Source organism: Carassius carassius, chromosome 17 (genome assembly GCF_963082965.1).
Source record: "Carassius carassius chromosome 17, fCarCar2.1, whole genome shotgun sequence".
NCBI lineage: Eukaryota > Metazoa > Chordata > Actinopteri > Cypriniformes > Cyprinidae > Carassius > Carassius carassius.
The window spans coordinates 3062303-3085283 of NC_081771.1; the positions used below are offsets into that span (position 1 = coordinate 3062303).

At 35.9% G+C, this 22981-nt stretch overlaps 1 protein-coding gene across 3 annotated transcripts in view; it reads left to right on the plus strand.

The window, feature by feature from the left end:
• LOC132160759 (voltage-dependent calcium channel subunit alpha-2/delta-2-like) overlaps positions 1-22981 on the plus strand; it is a 302784-nt gene that overhangs the window by 136669 nt on the left and 143134 nt on the right. For all 3 annotated transcript variants that reach the window (XM_059570442.1, XM_059570440.1, XM_059570441.1), the window contains exon 3: positions 8250-8366. In XM_059570442.1, coding sequence (XP_059426425.1) covers positions 8250-8366 — 117 coding nt within the window. The remainder of the gene's footprint in view (positions 1-8249; positions 8367-22981) is intronic.

Sequence of the window (22981 nt, forward strand, 5' to 3'; positions counted from 1 at the left end):
CATGCACCGGGAACAGGTCTGACTTAAACTCTTGCTCTGGTCGTACAGGGACCGAACAGCCCTAAGCAGGGGGCCGCCGACCCCATACTCCCAGAGCACCCTCCACAGGATGCCGCGAGGAACACGGTTGAATGCCTTCTCCAAATCCACAAAACACATGTGGACTGGTTGGGCAAACTCCCATGAACCCTCCAGCACCCTGGAAAGGGTATAGAGCTGGTCCAGTGTTCCACGACCAGGACGGAAACCACACTGTTCCTCCTGAATCTGAGGTTCCACTATCGGCCGAATTCTCCTCTCCAGTACCCTGGCTAAGACTGTAAACAGTGTTGTTAGGGCACTGCTTCCCCCTCCTGAGGCGTCGAACGGTTTGCTAGAATCTCTTCGAGGCCAACCGATTGTCTTTCTCCATGGCCTCACCGAACTCCTCCCAGGCCCGATTTTTTGCCTCCACGACTACAAAGTCGATCATCGACCTCCGGCCTAGGGTGTCCTGGTGCCACGTGCACTGATGGACACCCTTATGCTTGAACATGGTGTTCGTTATGGACAAACAGTGGTTAGCACAGAAATCCAATAACAGAACACCGCTCGGGTTCAGATCAGGGGGGCCGTTCCTCCCAATCACGCCCCTCCAGGTGTCACTGTCACTGCCCACGTGGGCGTTGAAGTCCCCCAGTAGAACGACGGAGTCTCCATTAGGAGCACTTTCCAGCACCCCTCCCAGAGACTCCAAGAGGGCCGGGTAGTCCGCACTGCCATTCGGCCCGTAGGCACAAACGACAGTGAGAGACCTATCCCCGACTTGAAGGCGCAGGGAAGCGACCCTCTCGTTCACCGGGGTGAACTCCAACACATGGCGGCTGAGCTGGGGGGCTATAAGCAAACCCACTCCAGCCCTCCGCCTCTCACCATGGGCAACTCCAGAGTGGTAGAGAGTCCAGGCTCTCTCAAGAAGTGTGGTTCCAGAGCACAAGCTGTGCGTGGAGGTGAGCCCGACTATCTCTAGTCGGTACCTCTCGACCTCCCGCACAAGCTCAGGCTCCTTCCCCGCCAACGAGGTGACATTCCATGTCCCTAAAGCCAGATTCCGTGTCCAGAGATCGGGTCTTCAGGGGTCTTGCCTTCGACTGTTGCCCGATCCACTATGCACCGGCCCCTTACGCTCCCTCCTGCTGGTGGTGAGCCCACAGGAGGGCGGCCCCACGTCACTCCTTCGGGCTGAGCCCGGCCGGACCCCATGGGGGGAGGCCCGGCCACCAGGCGCTCGCATACGAGCCCCAACCCCAGGCCTGGCTCCAGGGTGGAGCCCCGGCTGCGCCATGCCGGGTGACGTGTCTGTCCTTGCTTTGTTTGTTAACATAAAGGGGTTTATGAACTGTTCTTAGTCTGGCCCGTCACCAAGGACCTGTTTGCCTTGGGAGACCCTACCAGGAGCATATAGCCCCAGACAACATAGCTCCCAGGATCATTCGGGTACTCAAACCTCTCCACCACGATAAGGTGACAGTCCAAGGAGAGGTGAAATAAAAATAATAATCAAATATGTAATAAATAAATTATAAAATACTTGTGTATATATAAATGAATAAATCTTATACGAAAAAAGCCAAATAAAATGCTTACTAAAAATGAATATTAGATTTGTTTGCCTACTTGTCATGTAGCGGTTAACCAACATGAGAGAAATGTGAACATGTGAATATCTACTTGAAGGTTTAAAATTAATATTGAAATAATTTAAAACAATTATTTAAATATTAACTTAAGACCTTAAATTAGATATTTTAGGTAACAGAATTCTCATAAAATTTTTGAATTAGCAACAGAATTTCGTTTCATGCTGTCTTTAAATGAATCAGGCATGAATGAGGGAACTTTTATGCTAGTAGACAGAAAGATAGAGTGATTGAGAGGTAGAGGGTAAAAGATATAAAGAACAGGAAGTGATGCACACACAATCCCCTCTATCAGCAAGTTAATAAAGAGCTGACGTTCATATCTGTCATAAAGACTGATATCATAAAGAGATGAGTACGAAGAGATAGATAGAGGCTTTTTTTCTCACTAAGAAGCGCCTGACGTCTCCATTTCTCATATCCGCTCTTCTGACCATGACTGTGTGCGCTATTTTCCAGCTGATGGTGTGTACTTTTAGGTTGTGCGAATGTCTGAAATGATGAGCAACAACCAGATCAACTGTATATTTGAGTAGTGAATTGAAGCTGCTGCATTTTTGCTCAGCATCGGCACACTCATCTAATACACCATCTGCTCAAATGGTCAGTTTCCTCATAAACAGTGACACGAGCCAGCAGTTAATGTGATATCTTTCAGAGTTTGGCTCAATCAGACACATTATCGCTGAAAGCAGTTGTGATTTGTTGCCATTCCTGCCACTGGGTTCAGCCAGAGACTAGCACAAATTTACATGCAGGTTTAGCTTCAGACACTTTTATTTCCAAAGAGATGATTTTTATTAAAACAGTAGATAACAACTTTTTCTTTTTTACTATATGAAGGTCACATTCAAACTTTCTTGAATTTTTTTCAACTCTCTCCCCCTCTCTTTTTTTCAAATGCGTATTATATTTTGACTTTGTTTTACTATGGTCTCATGGTGCGTCCACACCAGACATGAATGAAGCGTTAAGCACGAGTGATTTACATGTTAAGTCAATGCAAAGATGCGAATAGACAACCTGCGGCACGATTCGCGCGAATGAGGCATCGCGAAAGACATGATGTGAATTGAGCGTTTTGGCCGAGTTGAATTTATTCAGCATTGTCTTCTCTTCCGGGCTTGTTGTGAGCGCGTTCACGGCACTGTTGACGTACGATGCTGCTGACGTGTTTTCTGGTGCGCCCAATAACAAAGATAACACGTCAGCAGCGTCGTACGTCAACAGTGCCATGAACGCGCTCACAACAGACCCGGAAGAGAAGAAAATGCTGAAGTAAGTCATAATTTTTGTTATTTTTGGACCAAAATGTATTTTCGATGCTTCAACAAATTCTAACTCACCCTCTGATGTCACATGGACTACTTTAAGGATGTTTTTATTACCTTTCTGGACATGGACAGTATACCGTACATACTGTACATTTTCAATTGAGGGACAGAAAGCTCTCGGACTAAATCTAAAATATCTTAAACTGTGTTCCAAAGATGAACGGAGGTCTTACGGGTTTGGAACGACATGAGGGCGAGTCATTAATGACATCATTTTAATATTTGGGTGAACTAACCCTTTAGTGAAATTTATAAAATTTGCAAAAAATATTGTTTGTGTTTATTTAGGATGTAATTTTAGTGTTATAGCCTTGGCATTTGAAAGGAGTCCAATTTGAACAGAAAATATTGAAATAAATGTGTATGTGTTATGCATTTTAATCATTTAGGAGGCATTAAATAAACCACTTAGAGTGTAAGAAGTGAGAGTTTAATTCCAAAGTAAAATAAATAATGGCCAAATGTCTTCATAGTTAAAGAAACACAAAGCTTCTGTATGCTGGTCTCTGCAAAACTTGTTAACCAAGGATGTTGAGCTGTTGAAGCTAGTTAGACTGCTGTATAAAATGTCCCTAGATATCACTGGATAGATGACAAATCACATCTGTTTCTGTGACAGCCGAAGAGAATCTACCTGTCAGTTCAGATTTCATTCCTCCGTGTGCATCTGTAATCTTTCATCAGCCTTGCTCCGCCTCTCAAACGACTTTCCTTCAGCTGATGTCATCATGACCTCTTATTTTTAGCTCCTCCCCTTCAACCACCTGTCATATTGAGACCATGCAGTTCAATGAATGTCCCTCTGAAAGTTCTGTTGTGGAAGTAAAATGGTTTGAACGGCATTTTATGTTGTCTTAAGGACACAGCTTTCAAAGCACAACATGATAAAAACAGCAGCCACGACTGTCTTCTCATAACAAACGTCCATCTCTCTTTCTCCCGAGCTCGAGTTCTCCGCCTGCTCTTATCCTGCTTGATCTATAGACCTCCTTTTCTATTAGTCTGTTGTCTCCAGCCTCTGTCAGGAGTAGCGCACAAGTTATGTATGTTTCTTGTCACTCAAGTCCCTTAGTCCTTTCCGTCTCGCCACATCTGTATCGAATCTCTCCGTTTGAATCTCTGGAGGCCATATCTTTTTCTTCCATTGACTGCTTGCCTTTAGCATTGTCTGACTAGTTTTGCCGTCTCTCTCTCTCTCTCTCTCTCTCTCTCTCTCTTTCTGTTTTATTGAACTGTTCCTGTGCCTGGCGGGATGCGTGTGCTGTCTGCTTGGCGGAGCCCACTAATATTCCTTAATGATGCAGCATCTGTCTCTGTCAACAGTCCGCCTTCATGGGCTGATAAGCGGAGCCGTTTTTCTCCACGACGTGGGCCTGTTGCGAAAAAAAAAAGATAAAACCTCAAACAAAATTTTTTGCGATGAACAAAAATAAGACACAAGGTCAAATTTACACTCTTTTGCTGCTTTGTATGTGGTGTTTGAAAAGGAAAACTGGTATAAAGCCAATATTAATAAATATAATACATTTATTATTAATAGCTAACAATAAAAATTTTCTATTCTGAATATTAAAAAGGCATATTAAAAAATAATGTACAGTTACATAAAAATATATGCATACATACAATACATGTACTGTATATAAATATATATTTATAAATTTCATAAAAAAATAAAGTGTTAGTCAGATACTAATACATTAAATTTGTGTCATTTTTATGTTATAAATGTAAAAAAAAATTTTTTAGAATTTTTTTATTTCTATATATTTAAATGTAGATAGATACATACAATACATATACATAATGTAATATTTTTTATATATAATATTTATAAATGTCATAAAAATATTATTTGTTTGTCAATGTAACTATTAAAACTCCATAACTATGGGAAGAAGGAGGCGGGAACCGGCGGACAATCAAAATGAAAGCTTTAATAATCAAAATAAATACAAAACAGCGCGTCAGCCCCTCATGGACGACTGACGCGCACAAATAAAAAGCAAACTAAAACTAAAACCCAGGCCTGGTCCTCTCTCGTCCGTCACTGTCGTCGCTCAGGTTTTATATCCCTCCATCTCCTCCGTGGGACTCGAGACCGGTGGGTCGAGCAGGTGTCGCTCATTTCCCAATCACTCCACCCGCCCCACTCGTCACAGTCAAATACTAATATATATGTGTGTTTGTGTATATTATTTTATATGTATATTATGAATTAAAAAATGTAAGTATATAACAAAGAAATAATACATTATATATATATTATATATTGTAAATATTTATTTTTCTTATATATTTACATAAATTATTTGTAAAATGTATATAATTATTTATTTATGATTATATTTTAGAAATAAATGATGTTGTTTTCCTTATTTTTTTTAAGTAAATCATAAAAAAATACAATATGATAATTTCTTTCTTTCTTTCTTTCTTTCTTTCTTTCAGTGTCTGCATTTTGTGTCTTGATCTCAGACCATATTTTGGTCACACAGCTTTTTCTCTTGCACCATCTGTGTGTTTATAGCACAGTCTGGGATGAGTCTCTTCACTAATGAGACATTGTGTGTTTTGTTTCTGTCCTGTTATTGGAGATCACACTAGTTTGTGTTGTGTGTGTTTGTTTGAGAGTGTCATTATGTACTTATGTGTGTGTGATGTGTGACTGCCAATGGGAGCATATTGAATTGGACAGGCTCTTGCTCGCTCTGGTTCAGTGGTGTGAGTGTGTTTGGCCCAGTTCATCTAGATCTCTTGGCCCGACCCAGACAGCAGACCCTACTGCCTGCTGTTCCTGCTTCCTTCATCTCAACACACACACACACACACACAATCTAAAGTATATTATTTTCTCCACATTTTGACCTAATTTCTTCTCCTGAAAGCTAAAGTCCATGAGTCACTCCAGCATTTCACACTTTACTGAATACAAATGTTTACAGATTAAATTTAAACCTGTTTTGTTAATAATCGCCTACTGCATCTCAATAAGGGAGGTTTAGCGCTGGTTGTGTATCTAAATATTGTTTTTCTTTTCCTTTGAACATATCGAGGGCATTTAAAATCCAAAAAATAAAAAATAAGAAAGATTATTTATTGGTTCTAGTCACTTTGCTTTGCCTTATAAAACATAGTCTATATAAAATGTAAATGTTATATAAATATAATTTTTTTTCTTTTTAATACTGAAAAGTATAAATAATTTAAAAAATAATATAAGTAGCTAAATGTGTAATTTTGATTGGTGATCTTTGAGGAAATGTAAGGCTTATAAATGCTTGATTTTCTTTTAGGGAAAAACCAGCCCAAATGCCTTTATTTGTTTGTTTGAGTGCGTTGAATGAAGTAGTAAAGGAAAAGCAGAAATGTGTCCAACATACATCCAGTATAACCAATTGTTCACTATATATTCAGTATTTTTGATTCGTTTAATTCTTTCTGGTTTAGGTGCTTCCAAACTTTTCACAAAATTGATCTGATTTTGTCTTTTTAATGCTGTTGATGACCTTCCTGGCATTTAGGGGGCAGTATTTGTGTTCTGACAGAAATGCATTATGCATTAGTCTTCATCACATCCTAAGACAGAAAGTAAACCATGAACATCTTAATTTGTGTGTGTGTGTGTACTGACTTTAAATAGGAACTGTGTTCTTGTTTTATGAGATTAGTATCTGGCATAACTGTGTGTATGACTTTTTCAAGGGCTTTATAATTGTATTCCAAAAATAAAAAGTATCACAGTCTTAAAACTAGGTTACACTAATGTCCCTTCCCTCTTCAGCCGCCAGCCCATTCCATGTAATAGTTTCTCACAGACGCCAGTTCTGTCCCAGTTCTCTCAAGTTGACGTAAAACAGTGCTTGTGTTTTAGCCATCATCTGGTAACAGGGGAACGTACAGCTTCAGACGCGATGTTAGAGGCCAGAGCCCTTACTAAAGCCTCCGCCAGCTGTGTGTGTACGCATCCCTCTTTCTAGGGAGATTGCTTTTGGCTTTTTGCCTAGTCCTCAGTTTGACATAGATGGATTTGTGGGTAATGGAGTCCCTGGGGTGGAGGGGATAAGTGGGCATCCCAGGGGGTCAGATTACGGTGGACGTCACGGTGGTGTGCTGAGTCAGACTGTAAGACCAGACCTGCTGTGTGTAAATCACCGCTGAAAAGTGCTGACATTAGGAACAATGCAGACCCATAAGTCCACATCAGATTGTGTCCTGACTTGCACTCTTTTTCACTTAGTTTAATTAAATTAAATTAATGTTGTCGGTTTTTTAAATGCAGCAAACATTTATGTTTGATTAAATGTCTTTGAAGTATTTTGCTTTTTTGATGTGTGGTTATATGAAATAGATAACCACATATAAATATTTTGGAATATTTAAATTATGTTGGAACATTGAAAGTCTTATTTGGCAACTGGAGGATAAGTCATGGCATTAAAATTGTTAATATTTTGTTTAATGTATGTATGCTGTCTTATTAGTATGTGATGTATATATGCTACTGTGCAGCCAGTCTTGGCCAGGACACTCCTATGAAAGACATTTTTAATATCAGAAAAATAAATGTTATAATTGAATAAGTAAATTAAATTTATTAAATACTTATATATTAAATAGAACATAAAATATTATATTATTTAATATTATATGAATAAAATATTATATTAATATATAAAATATTTTTTTATCAATCAAACGTTCATGTATGATAATGTTTAACTCATTTTCTTATATAATATTAAATAGTTTATATATAATAATGTGTAATTATTAATAATGATTTTTATTAATAATAAAATATATTAACTATATATATATATGTGTACATACATTCATACATACATAAAATAATAAGCTAAACAATTAAGACATGCATGAAACATGCAACATAACATGAATCTAGTCTTCTGTAGTCTTCTTATTTATTTGACGATTAAGTTTCTTAGAATCTACCAGTAGACTAGTTAATGCTTGCTCAACTTACTGGAGCATATTAACTAAGATGCTACTATTTTTAAGAGCTCATTAAAATGATGATAAATGCTTTGAAATGGTTTGTTTATTCATTTAAGAAATTCAACATTTTACTTCTTTTATTTTTGTCTTCTAAATATTGAATTTCATATATGAAATATGAAATATTGTTTTGAGCTACAAAATTCTGTCATTTTTGATGTGTTTGATCACAAAGGAAATCTCTGCATGCCTGACCTTTGACTTTTGCCTCCCACAGATTTACATTGACAAGAGAAATCATTTTGGTGTGGAGCGTAATACGCCCAAGCAGCTGGTAGAGAAGGTGGCAGGAGACATCGCCAAACTGCTCAACAGGAAACGCAAAGCTCTGGAGGTGAGCAGCGCTAACAATCGCTCTCTCCTAGCAGGAAGTCGAGCCATTGAAAATCGTGGTGTAAAACTCTTATCTGTTGCATTAAAAGGGGGAATTGATCCACTGTCTCTTTTAATCAGAAAAAAAATTTGATTTCTACAAAAAATATTATCAATGCCCACTGTTCTCTATTAGCCTGCTTAACTAAGCAGGTAATGAGTTTGTCTTCCTCCAATCTGCTCCCAGCGACATATAAGATGAATTCAGGGATGAATGGAGCATCACATTTACACATTTCCATAAGAAATGCTATGGTATTACCGTGTTTGTACCACGGTATTCTTTGGAGATCTTGAAGTGGCTTTTGCTGTGTTGTTTTTTTTTAGCTGCTGATTAAAACGCATGTGATAATTATAGCTGAAAAATGAGTGTTTATTAAGCTTCAGAAATGAATCATGTGTTTGGTAAGTAAAGTACTTTAGTACTTTTGACTTAAAGTAGCATATGAACACTGCCTGAGGTCTTTCACTGGTAGACACTCAGAATTTCTTATCATAAATTGGTGTTCGAGCGAGATTAGCTGAGATTCTCTAATGTGAGTCATGCCATGCAGACACGCAGGAGACTCAAAATGACTGCTTCACATTCTAGTGTGCTACCTCACTGAACGCTCCCTATTTTGTCAGCAACCATCTAATGCAAGCCAACTACCGTATTTTCCGGACTTTCCGGACTTTGGCTGGTCCTGCGATTTATAGTCAGGTGCGACTTATTTATCAAAATTAATTTGACATGAACCGAGAGAAATGAACCAAGAAAAAACATAACTGTCTCCAGCCGCGAGAGGGCGCTCTTTGCTGCTCACTGCTCCTGTAGACTACACTGAAAACATAGAGCGCCCTCTCGCGGCTGGAGACGGTAATGTTTTCTCTTGGTTCTAAATAAATGCGACTTATAGTCCAGTGCGACTTATATATGTTTTTTTCCTCATCATGACGTATTTTTGGACTGATGCGACTTACACTCAGGTGCGACTTATAGTCTGAAAAATACGGTACACAAATGTTGCTTTGATGGTGCAGATGAGAGTTTTATTTACCTTACTGAGAATTTGCACCTCTCTGGTTTCTCTTTGAGAAATGGCGTCATCTTTTAAGCACCATTGCAAAAATATTAAGGCAGGTAAAAAGGGTAAATAAATGTAACCAATAGATATCACCATACTTCTCTAGATGAATGATTACATTAATAATGATTAGGGCTGGGCAAAATGGGTTAAACATTTTTTAAATGACATCGATTCGATATCGATTCTCAAAAGCCGTGAATCGATCTTTTCCGCTAGATGTCATCCTCTTATTCACCTTGCGCAATGTTACAACAGAAAGCCTGTCACTCATTCAGTGCATATCAAGGTGGAGATACTGTTGAAAAGAACCAAGAACAAAGCGTGATTTGCAATGTTCAGGTAAAATCTTATAGTAATACCACAAATCTGTGGAAGCATTTGAATGGATGGCGATGCTTACACAATCGCAGACGATGCTCGCGGTGTTTTCACACCGAATCGAATGGGGACATCTGAATCGATACCCAGCCCTAATAATGACTGCATTAATTTTAATGCAAATGAGCCAATGTTTAATTGAATATGAACTAATATGCATGCATTTAAATCAGTCAATCAATAATAATAATAATAATAACAACAAAAATGTTAAATTAAGCAAATTGTACATAGTAATTGAAATGTACATATGCAAAAAGATAAAGTGCAATTAAATAAAAACACTTAGATTTTGGATGTTTTTATTGCAATGGTCTCAAACATGGAAAGCCAAAAACAAACAAACAACAAAAAAAATTATCTGTTTTGTCTGGTATACCCAAAACTGTATTAACAGCCTTCTATCAGCCAAGAGGTTGACTGAGAAAGCAGAAGCAGGAGATGAAGTAATGTTATGTTGAGAAAAAAAAATGAGCAAAGTTTATTGAATTATCTTAGATGTGTATGTTTCAGTGCTCAGACTTCTTGCCTTAAACCTGTTATTCAGCTTCAGCTTCAGTATACTAGCTCAACAATTCTGGCCCATCTCTACCAGATACTTTTATATTTGCTCTGCTAATGAAAAACAGTTTGATTACTGTGTTGCTTGAATTGGAGTTCTGTTTTGAAAGCACAATCAAATTATATGTGACCCTTGACCACAAAACAAGTCTTAAGTCGCTGGCGTATATTTTAAGCAGTAGCCAAAAAAATAGTGTATGGGTCAAAATTATCGATTTTCTTTTATGTTAAAAATCATTAGGATATTAAGTAAAGATCCTGTTCCATGAAGATATTTTGTATATTTCCTACTGTAAATATATTAAAACTTAATTTTTGATTAGTAATATGTATTGCTAAGAATTCATTTTGACAATTTCAAAGGTGATTTTCAGATTTTCAAATAGTTGTATCTTGCCAAATATTGTCCGATCCTAATAAACCATATATTTAAAAAAAGAAAAAGACACTTAAGACTTAAGGTTTTGTGGCACAGGGTCACATATTTCCCTCGCCATTTTGGATTCATTTACAGTGTATTCCGGGATTGGCTTTTCTGTGAATAATGCAGTGATTTAAATGTGTGCAAAAATGTGTGTCATTTTGAAGTCTGCTGAAGAGTGTTGCTCGTTGTCGTCTTGCTAGGTGGTTTGCTAGGGTTTGAAATGCCACCAAGGTTTCAGTGCAAAAGCAGCAGCGCTACGAGTGCTTCCGAGCAGTTTTCTCGACTGGACAGTTAAAGATAGTCCCGCTGCTATCCGGGCCAGCAGTATGATGGCGACTATACGAACCGTCACACAAAGCCCAGCAGACTCACGACAACTGAGAAAAAGAGAGCGAGCGAGAGAGATGGAGAGAGAGAAAATGGGCCCAGAATAAGAACGGCCCTTCAGGCATCAGGAAATGCGAGGAAATGATGTTCTGAAATCATTGATTTCAAAATGAGCTGCAGACGGGAGAAATCGAGAGGAAAGAGCCAGCGATGTAGGATGTAGAACAAGGTAAAGCAAGAGAGAACAAGCTAGAGAGGAACGAGGAGAGGTCTTGTAATCTGATGATAAAGAGTTGAAGGGGATGAGTTTTGTAAGTGTTCAATAGAAGCACATAGATGGATCATATTAAACCTTGTATTGTGATTTATGGCTGTTCGCACAATTGAATCAGTGTTGGAATATCAACAAATTAGCTGCAATATTATAATCTTTCACAAATTAAATTTTTAAGCGTGCACAGAATCAACAGAATTTGGGAAAGCCATAGTGAAAAATCATAAGCCTTAATTCAAAAGCGTATTAGCGTTTTCTACAATAGTAATTAATTTTGGTTATTGAACTATTTTATATAGAAATTTGTTTTGAAATTTGGGTAAAAGAAATGCATTTTGCATTCAAGTTTCTACAGAATAGTTCCATCAGAAACTGATCCACACCTGCGTTGACCTGTTTATTCGCACCTGCTTCTTTAGGTCACGCCTAATGAGTGTGATAAATAGACCCTGCAACCCAATTCACGTACTATCTGTCCTAAATAATATCTGAGATTTAGATTAGTGTCCCAAATCGTAGTCCGATGAAAATAGTTCACCAAAGCTGCCAGGAGGGTGTCATTTTTTCAGCGGCTTTATTAATGAGCTGAAATACAAGTAAAACTAATATCTATGTCAATTATTTATTAATCTATTCTTACATAGATTTTCTGTGTAAATCATAAAGTTTCTGTGTAAATCATTCAGAAAATCATCAAATTGTTGCATTGAACGGATTCTGTACATAATCAATGTCTGTAAATTGTTTGTAAAAATATGTATGTAAATCGTCGCTTTTAATTTGAACATAGAACATTTCTGGGTAAATCATTCAGAAAATCACAACAAATCATGTGCGTAATAAAATTATGTAGATTGTCTGTACAGATTGTTTGCTTTGAATTGGCTGTGTAAATGGAGCATGTTTCTACGTATTCTGTTCGTAAAATCAATCGCACAGAAAACGTATGCACATCAAATTTCTGCATAAATAATTCAATAATTCATGCTCAAATATATTGTCACATTGAGTTTATTAAATGCATAACATTTCTATGTAATACAATTCATTTGTAAACTGTCTCTTTTAAAAGTGTCTGAATTTGAATTGTTCATAGTGAAATAATTGAATTTATTGCATAGAATTATGTGCATAATAAATCTGCATAACCATTTGTGTAAATCATTGCTTTTTAATTAGCAAATTAACTTTGTCAATTGTTTGCAAAACAGCATAGAATTATGTGAATATTACCTTCTGTTCTTATTCGTTCATCAAACATTTCTTACAAAATTTGTTTCATTGGCTTGATTGTGCGCAACAATTTTTTAATGTAAACTGATTTAAATTCTTACATAAATTGTTCCATTAAGTTGCATATATAACAAACTCCTATGCAAACTTTTGTTAAATCATTCTTACATAAATGGTTGCATTTATGAATGAGATCCCTCTGTTCTACTTCTTTCCAACATTTTTTTCGTCTCTCCCTTGTTTTACTCTAGAGGCTTGAAGTGCATTTAGGTCAGGGATGTTGTCTTGAAACGCTGAGTAGCATCCTGTCTGCTAGTTTTGTGGCTGCATTTTAATGATCCTCATGAAGGGCTGATGTTGTGCTCGTTGAGAGATGGAACGCCTTGACTGTTTCTGCCCGCATTTGTGTCTTAGTGTCCTGCTGTGTATTTTTAGAAGCTCTTAAATCTTTATTACTGTGACCGTGGTGCGTGTGACTGACAGATGTCAAGGCCGGGCTGGCGAAGCTGTCATGTAAACGAATAGTGCTGCAGAAGTATGGATCACAGCTGAGCTCAGCTTTGTGTCTCTCGACCCTCTCTTTCTCTCTCTCTTTTTATGGATTACTTCCCAAACCAGCTGATACTGCAGAACAGAACCTGTCAATCAAACTCAGCACATGGCATCACTTACATTATGTCACTTACTGGCTTGTGAAGTCATATTCTCCTGCTTCTTATACAAACTAATGCAGTCAAGCAGACTAGTAAGCATAATTTCCAATGGCTGGTGGTGTGTGTACTTATATATGATGTAGATTGTGTTTGACCGACCCTGATTAGGACTGTTATGACAAACTGGATCAAATTGACTGGACGTTGTCCATTGATGCAGCACGTGCCTGGGCAAATCGGCCCAATCTTTGCTGTGAAATCCAGTATGACATTGTGGAAGCAGATACACACGGGAAGAAGGGGTTTGTTGTAGTGTACTGTATTACAGTTTACCGTTTTTTGGCACTGAGGTACCCTGATGGGCTCTGCTGTGCCTGCATTTAATTGGCTGGCCCCACTGATCTTTGTACATGCTAAATTTAGTCCCGTGCTCTCTGCCGCCCCTAAAAATAAACACACAATTAATTACTCCTGCTGTTTCACTAATGAGAGGACGGTTTTGATCGGCCTCATCAGACAGGAAATGCTCAGTAGGACAACACAGCGCTTTTGTGATTCTGTAGGGGCACATTAACAGGGACGGGCAATGCTTTATATTAACTTTGTTAATTACTATAACAAACATTACCGTGAAAATAAATAGCCCTGACTCTAAAAAAGAAAAAAAAGAAAAGAAAAAAAAGCTTCTATATACTATATAAGTTACGTTTTTTGAAAAAAGTATTTAATGCTCAACAATATTATGAAATATTATTACAATATTAAATAATTTTTCCATTTTTAAAATTGAAGTTTGTATTGTTTCTTTTAGTTGTGGTGTATCACAGTTTCCACAAAAATATGAAGCATTGTTTTCAATATTGATAGTAATAAGAAATATGTAGTTCAGCCATGAAACTCTAGATGGCGCTGGCTGATGGGGTGTTAACTTAACTGATGATGTTCAGAGAGTTAAAGGACTTAGCACAAGCTGATTGGTTCATGCTGCATATGCAGCCAGTGAGCTTACTGCCTTGTATTTAAATGGCTTGCTAGTATTCACTCGAGATTCCTGCAGCACGAGTTATCTGAAACCCGCCACCTTCCCCAGCTCCACCTGTATAGATCTACTAGCAAATCAGCATATCAGAATGATTCCTGAAGGATCATGTGACACTGAAGACTGGAGTAATGATGCTGAAAGTTCAGCTTTGTTGTACAGAAATAAATTCCATTTTAAAATATATTCAAATAATGATCGGCCGATATATCGCCAAGGAAGATTTTGGCCATTCTAAAAATATCGGTATCGCCCGACAAGTTTTCCTTTTTGGCCGTTGCAATCGAGGTGGGACTTTTATTTTGATTTATTCACATTGGTTAATATAATTGTTGAACTAATTTCATATTAATATACTGATCTATTTAGCAGTATGATATGTTATTTATTTATTCATGTTAAATCAATGATTTAGTCATGAAAGTCATTATAAAGCATTTCAGAGAGTTAAACAGTGTATGGTTGTTGGTTTATGTTACTCTTTTTTTATATAGAAAATTGATCAGCAATCATTTCAGCAATGGTAAATTGATTCAATCTATTTAGGGTTTATTTGAGATATCTGCTTTAATTTAGGAGGTTTTCTGTTTGTAGACTTAATTATAGATCCAAATTGGGAATGTGAACTAAGGCTAGACAAACAGTGCATTCTATCTTTATAAGCTTCCCTAACCAATCATCAGAGGTGTGTAAAACTACATATTGACTAGTTGATTACTTATTCTTTAGGAAACCCTTTATAATTAGGTTGTTAACTGGAATGTTCTTGATTTGACAGTATCCATGAACAGACACAGTTCTCTGTGTATTTTATAATTTCAGAGAACAGCAGCATCATGGTAGATGCTGTATTATTCATCAGCACAGCTGAGTTTGTCATTTGCACAGTTCACCTGACCATGTGTCATGGCGTGACTCGTGTGGTTCTTCAGTCTGGTCATGTCATCGCCCGGTGAGTGATGAATAAAGGGAAGCGTAACCCAAAGTTCACTCTTGTCGGGCCTTTGAGCCGTGTCACAAACATGGCACCCAGAGGGAGCTGGAGAGTGCGATCCAGGCGACAGACAGTCAATTGGTCTCTGTGAAGACTTGTCAGGTTTAGTCGGCTGGTTTTATTGTGCTGGAAGCTCCATCTACTCTAGAAAAGCCTAGATGACTTTGCTAAGATGCTTTCTATTGTTTACTGTAAACATACTGAATCATTGGCATTAAAATGTCTTTGGGGTTAAGAGTCAAGATTTTATTTTATTTTATTTTTTTGAATGCATGAGTTTAAGGAGCTAAAATACATTTAAAGTTAATTATATTATTATTATATTATATAATATTATTCATAAATTATATATATATATATATATATAATTTTAATATATATATATATATATATATATATATATATATATATATATATATATATATATATATAATTTATGCTAACATATAAGTTACACTGAGACTTGTTATAGCACTTATATTTCATTGCTCTTTTGTTGATTTTGACTGCTTCCACTGTCCTCATTTGTAAGTCGCTTTGGATAAAAGCATCTGCTAAATGACTAAATGTAAATGTAAATATATATAGATATAAATATAAATATTAATAATGTATATTATTCATGAATTTTATATACAGTACAGACCAAAGGTTTGGACACACCTTCTCATTCAAAGAGTTTTCTTTATTTTCATGACTATGAGAATTGTAGAGTCACACTGAAGGCATCAAGGGCTATTTGACCAAGAAGGAGACTGATGGGGTGCTGCGCCAGATGACCTGGCCTCCACAGTCACCGGACCTGAACCCAATCGAGATGGTTTAGGGGTGAGCTGGACCGCAGACAGAAGGCAAAAGGGCCAACAAGTGCTAAGCATCTCTCGGGGAACTCCTTCAAGACTGTTGGAAGACCATTTCAGGTGACTACCTCTTGAAGCTCATCAAGAGAATGCCAAGAGTGTGCAAAGCAGTAATCAAAGCAAAAGGTGGCTACTTTGAAGAACCTACAATATGACATATTTTCAGTTGTTTCACACTTTTTTGTTATGTATATAATTCCATATATAATTCCACATGTGTTAATTCATAGTTTTGATGCCTTCAGTGTGAATCTACAATTCTCATAGTCATGAAAATAAAGAAAACTCTTTGAATGAGAAGGTGTGTCCAAACTTTTGGTCTGTACTGTATATAAAAAAGTCAAAAAATTATGTATTTACTAAATATCATTCACAAATTCGTAAGGTAATTCACAGTTAAAGTAAGTTTATATAACTCATGACCTAGTTTATATTAACAAAATATGATTGGCAAATGTATAATCACAAAATAAGGTGCAGTATGTTTGCAGTTGCGAATCTAAATGAAGTTGTGCATTTGCGAAACATGTTTTGTCAATATAAATTAGGTTTGTGAATTTGTATTTGCGAATGTATTACATTTTATTGTGAATGTGAATTAGTTTAGGAATTTGTGAATCATATTTTGTAAATGCATTCATTTTTGTAATTTTCTTTTTAACTTATTTATATTTTATTTATATACTATTAAGCTTATTATACTGTGGTGTCTAAGCGATTCCATATTTTCCTTAATATTAAATCAATATTGTATATTATGTAATATTATATTACATATTAGAACATTATTAGTTGTTGTATATAAAACTAATGCACATTTACAAAATACTTGTGAAATGTTTAGCAAAATAATAAGCATTACCGTTTTTGTGTGTGCTACAGTATATTTTTGTTTGTTAATAAACTATACTTATAGAAAGTAAAAATATTTTTTTGACTTATATGGTTAGAAAATGTTACATTAAAAAACTGAGAGATTTAATGCTTTTTTATTATCGGTTTTGTATTATTTTAAAGGGTTCTTTCAAGGGTTTAGTTCATTCAGAAACGAAAATTCTGTCATCATTTACTGATTGCAAAAACTCTTAAGTTTTTTTTCTTCTGTTGAATAAAAAAGATGATATTTTGAAGATTGCGGGTAACCAAACCATTGCTGGTCCCCATTGACTTCAATACAGAATTTTCATATTTGGGTGAACAGTTTTCCCTCTGGAAAACAAATGATTTAATTGCTGTTGTGTTTCAAATGGCATAAAATCATCTTCAAGCTAACGGTAACAAAATATGGAGTTCCTGTTGATCTGTGGTGCAGAAAAACTCCAGGATGTGGAGCAGTACTTGCTTAGTCAGGAGGAGGCGAGTATGACGATGACAGATGGAGGAGTTATATTGAGATGAAGGCAGTGTTGGGGGCTGCTAATGTGTGCAGAACAATCGCACGACTTCACAGCGCTAATCTACATGCACTCACGCACGCACTTCAATAAACTTTCCTCCATTTGCAGTCTTGCCATAAACTCTACTCCCTGACTGTACTGTTCCCAAACTTATCATTGGCCTGAAGTTTGTGCATCCACTGGTACGCCGGCCACAAAAGCAGTACGATTGTGCTCCCCCGCCATCCAAGTGCCTGAGAAAAAGAGGAAGAAAAAACGAAGAAAAGCAATTTAGTTTTCAATTTCCTGCAGGCCCACAGTGAAGCGGTTACAGCGCTCCAGTCCCTTTGGAAAGGGAGAGAACTAGGCCGCAGTCTCCTTGTACGAAAATAGCACACATCAACATCAGCGCGCGAAAATCACACAGAACCGCTCAAACCATGTGACTTGAATAGCTGTAAATTATCCGTGCGCATCCTGTTCAGATCATAGCAGTCTTTAGAGCACAGTTCTGTGAATTAGGACATTAAAGCAACACGTCCCTCTCAGATCTACAACACGTTTGTCTTAATTTGTCTCAGAAATCCCAAATGAGACTGCTTTAATATCTGCAATGTTTCTTGAGCAGTGAGATTAAATGGAGAATTCTGCTTCTCAGATGTTTCTCCCTAGAAAAAATCTAGTAATCTCATACTATAGAGTTCCAGCAGTTATCTGTAATTAGTTAACAGAATTGGTTAACCAGGGTGATGATAGTTGCCTAAAACTGAAACTAAAGCTAAAGCATTAAATCTTTTTTTACTTGAAATAAAATCTAATTTTACTGAAATAAAATAAAAGTTTTTCATTAATTTTAATTTTGTTTAACTTTGTGTACTAAAATAACTAAACCTAAAACTGGAATAAAAATGACTAAACACACACACATATATTTATATATTTATACACACACTACTACTACTACTATTAAAATTACAACTAAAAATTACAAAATATTTAGCTAAAAGGAAAATAGAAAATATTAAAATAATAATAGTTACAAATAGTTTCAAAATATGAATAGTACATATAGTATCTCTGTATAGTAAAACTAAAATCATATCTCGATACTAAAATAACACTGACATGAACTGACAATGAAAAATACTTCTGAACTATTATTAATCATAGTTTTGTAAATACATTTTTAAAATCAAAAGATGCATCTGATAATATTATTTAATAGACCTGATTTGTTTTACCTTTGTAGACATAGTGTATGTCAAGTACCGTATATTTCGGACTATAAGTCGCACCTGAGTATAAGTCGCATCAGTCCAAAAATACGTCATGATGAGGAAAAAAACATATATGAGTCGCACTGGACTATAAGTCGCATTTATTTAGAACCAAGAGAAAACATTACCGTCTCCACCCACGAGAGGGCGCTCTATGTCTTCAGTGTAGGCTACAGGAGCACTGAGCAGCATAGAGCGCCCTCTCTCGGCTGTAGACGGTAATGTTTTCTATTGGTTCATGTCTCTCAGTTCATTTCTCTCGGTTCATGTCAAATTAATTTTGATAAAAGAGTCGCACCGACTATAAGTCGCAGGACCAGCCAAACTATGAAAAAAAGTGTGACTTATAGTCCGGAAAATACGGTACTGATTTATTTATGCTTGTTTGTATTTTTCCAAAGGAATTTTAAAATAAACATCTGATATAAGGTTCAATAAAACATTGCATGAAGAAGTTATATGAGCTCTGAAGGACCAAAAAACATTTTCCGTTCTTGGTCTCTTTTTCTTCTGATTTGTATTTCTCTCCATCTCACTATTTCTACATCACATCGCCCTCTAGCCTGTGTCATTCAGATCTATGAACATCCATTAGCAACCATCTGTTAGCACCTGCAGCAAAAGCTATTACACCTCTTTCCTGGCCTCTCTCTGTGTCTCTCTCTCTCTCTCACACACACACACACACACACACACACACACACACACACACACACACACACTTACAGCTGCTCGTTGCCATGCTAAGCTTCACTCTCCTGCTCAGCTTATTAGACAGATGAACACCTTTATGATGTTGAAGCTCCAGGTCAGAACATCCGCCGATCGACAAGTCGATCTCTCTCACCTGCCGGAGTCAAAACATCTTAGACTACACCAGACTCACACATCTCAACTAGTTCATTCTTTATTCTTTAAACTAGACCTAACAAGCTGGATCTGGTTTCACTTCCAATTCTTTGTGTGTTACCGGTGTCACATTTAACCCTAAAATCTAAGAAATTATTTTAAGAGAAATTATATTTTTAAGAATGAAAATGAAGCCTGTTGGAGAATTAAAATTAAATGCTTATTTTTCTACATTAATTTTATAAAAATTTAGCCTACAGGACACATTATTTTAATGATAATTAAGTAATTTTGTCCCCAAATTCTTACTGCTGTAATGTTTCCATATTTTTTATATTTGGGATTTTTTTATTTTACATTTTCAATTAATATAAATGGTTATATTGTTAAATGGTAATTGCTGTAATACATTATTTTTATTACAGAAATAAACTATGTTAATGGTTTTTAAATTAGATGTTTTTGTATTTTTATTATATTTTCTTTGCATTAAAATTAGGTGTTGTTTATTATTATCATTATTATTATTATTATCATTATTATTAAAATTAGTGCAAGTGCAAATTAGAGATAGTAATACAATATACAATGTATTTGTTTACCATAAAAAGAATTGCGTGAAACATTTAATCAATTGTTATGATATAAAAATGCAAAACATCCTGATTTTTTTGTTTAAAGCGAAATATTATTCCTATTTATATAGCTAAAAAAAGCAAGTAGAATGCATATTATCATGATGTATAAACAAATATTTATTTTCAAAGTTGGAAAGCACAGTTTATGATCATATTTCCTGATTTTTTTATTATTTTTCTCTTAAAAAAAAAGTAAATTCATTGGTATGACTCACTTTGAATGTTAAAAAAGAAGGCCACCAAATGCAATGACATACTTTAAAGAGACTTTCAATGCAGTCAGCAAAACTGAAACTTCATAATTTCCATGCATTTATATATCTTGGAATGTCTACCAGCAATCACAGTCAAGAATTCAACAAATAAATAGAGAATAACTTAAGAGAGGCCAGCAGAAATCTTGAGGGAGCAGCAAGATTAGATTATATATATATACATATATGTATGTATGTATGTATGTATGTGTGTGTGTATATATATATATATAAAGCTCTGTCTGACTGACAAAGGAACTATTTCTGTTTGAAACAGCTCTAATCCACTAAAGCTCTCAGTATTTCAAAAACAATCTGCATTTCTTCATACTAACCCTCTGATTCAAATAGGCTTTTGTTTTCACACACTTAACATAAACATAACACACTTAACATTTTAACAGGAGTGCTGCATCATCTGACACCGTCCTTCATTGCATTGTTAGGAGACGCTCTTGAGGAGACAGAAATGGCTCCTGTGTTTGAGCAGTTGTTCGATTAGCATCTGTTCGCCGTACTCCCGCGTTTCCTGTGGAAGAGAAAGACAAGGGTGCAGAAATGAATAGAAATTAGCACTCTTTGCATTTTCTGTAGAGCCACGTGATACGTATGCAAAACACTGTTTCACATAACGAGAATTGAAACATCTGAATGTGGCAGGACAATTATAGAGTATCTCCTAAAATACCAACTGTATCTGAATTATGTGTCATAAACAATGATTTTGGCTTTTTTTCTCTGTTGTTTTCTGTGGATGTGTTTAGAGTTGATTCTCGAGTCTATTCAGCTTGTTGTTTTTCTCGGCTGCGGGCTACATTTGAAAGAGATCGCTTTGTGTGAAAAAGGGCTTTTGAAAATGTTCCCCTAAACAATCTAATATGAACAGCGGCTCTGCTGAATGGCATATAAAGAGTAGTGAAGTGTGTGGAGCTTGTGGGAATGAGAGAGGTATATAGATAGATGTGCACATGTGAGATTTGCAGATCTGTAAATTACAGTAGCATGCATAGGATAAGAATTTATAGACTAAATCTCATATTTAATGTCTACACTAACATAACCTTCACAAACATTTTACTTCAGTATCTATAATATTATGTAAAACAGGAAACAGTTTTTTCTTAATGTAGAAGTCATACAATAAGACCATATATGTTTTTGAATTTTGACTTAATGTTGACTTTAAAAAATAAGCTGAAAACAGAACAGCTGTTGAAGCTGACTTCAATTCTTCTTCTTGCCATCTTTGTTAATAAAAATTATGAAGAGGGCAAATACAAAAAAGCTAAAACCAAAGAAATATTTCCCCCCACTTTTTCCACACAAAAAAAAGACATATTTGAATGATTATCATTGACTGAACAATATAAGATGTTTAATTCACAGTTGAACTTAAGATATAGTGAAGAGAAAAAATGGTATGTGGTCTTATTCTCTTTATTTGAGGAATCATTTTACATTGTATGCAATCTTTTTTTTTTATTCATGCATGTAAATGCATTTGTGCGTTTGACTTGTCCTTCTTGAAGAGTTGAGCTTTCACTCTCCCTTTATTCTCGCGTTCTTCTCTTTCTGTCAGTGACTAGTTTGAGGAGACAGTCGGGCTGCAGTCGCTCTCAGACAGGGTTTGATCAGGAGTCTGTCCATAACCCCCCCCCCCCCCCCCCCACCCACACACACAGACGGAATGCTTTGATGTCACCATGTAAAGTTGTTTGATGAGCAAACGGCAGCACCACGGGGTCGGTCACAGTCAAACAAGGTCTTTGATTTCTATTCGAGTGGCTAAACGAATGTGCTTGTGTGAAAGACAGAAATAACAGCTGTGGCAAGAATAAAACACTGCAGAAAATCCATTTTGTAATCAGTATTGTTTGCCTACATTTCTCCATTCAATCAATTTCAAAAGGATAAAATACATTTTTAAAGTTAAAAAATAATATGAGGTTAATATGTTGTTTTTAAATGAATTATTGTTTTTTGAAAAGATTAGAACAGAATTCACCCATTAGTTATCTCTCTTATTAGGAAATGTTTCCTTTACATACATATATAGTTGAAAAAAAGGTACATTGTTTCACAAATTAATTCTTATCTATTAGCATAAGTTGTTTTATTCATTTTTTTAAAAGAATAATTTAAAATTAATTTTAAGTTACAGTAAAATGGGTTGCAAACAAATTCACAAATTAATTTTCTTAACTATGAGGCAAATATTTTCTTTTTATATATATCATTTAGAATAGATTTTCTAATTAAAAAAGTCAAATGGATTGCAAACAAATACATTTTCTTATATATTAGCAGAAGTTTTCCTTTATAAATGAGATAAATTAATAAATTAGAATACATATTTTGTAAAAAAAAAAA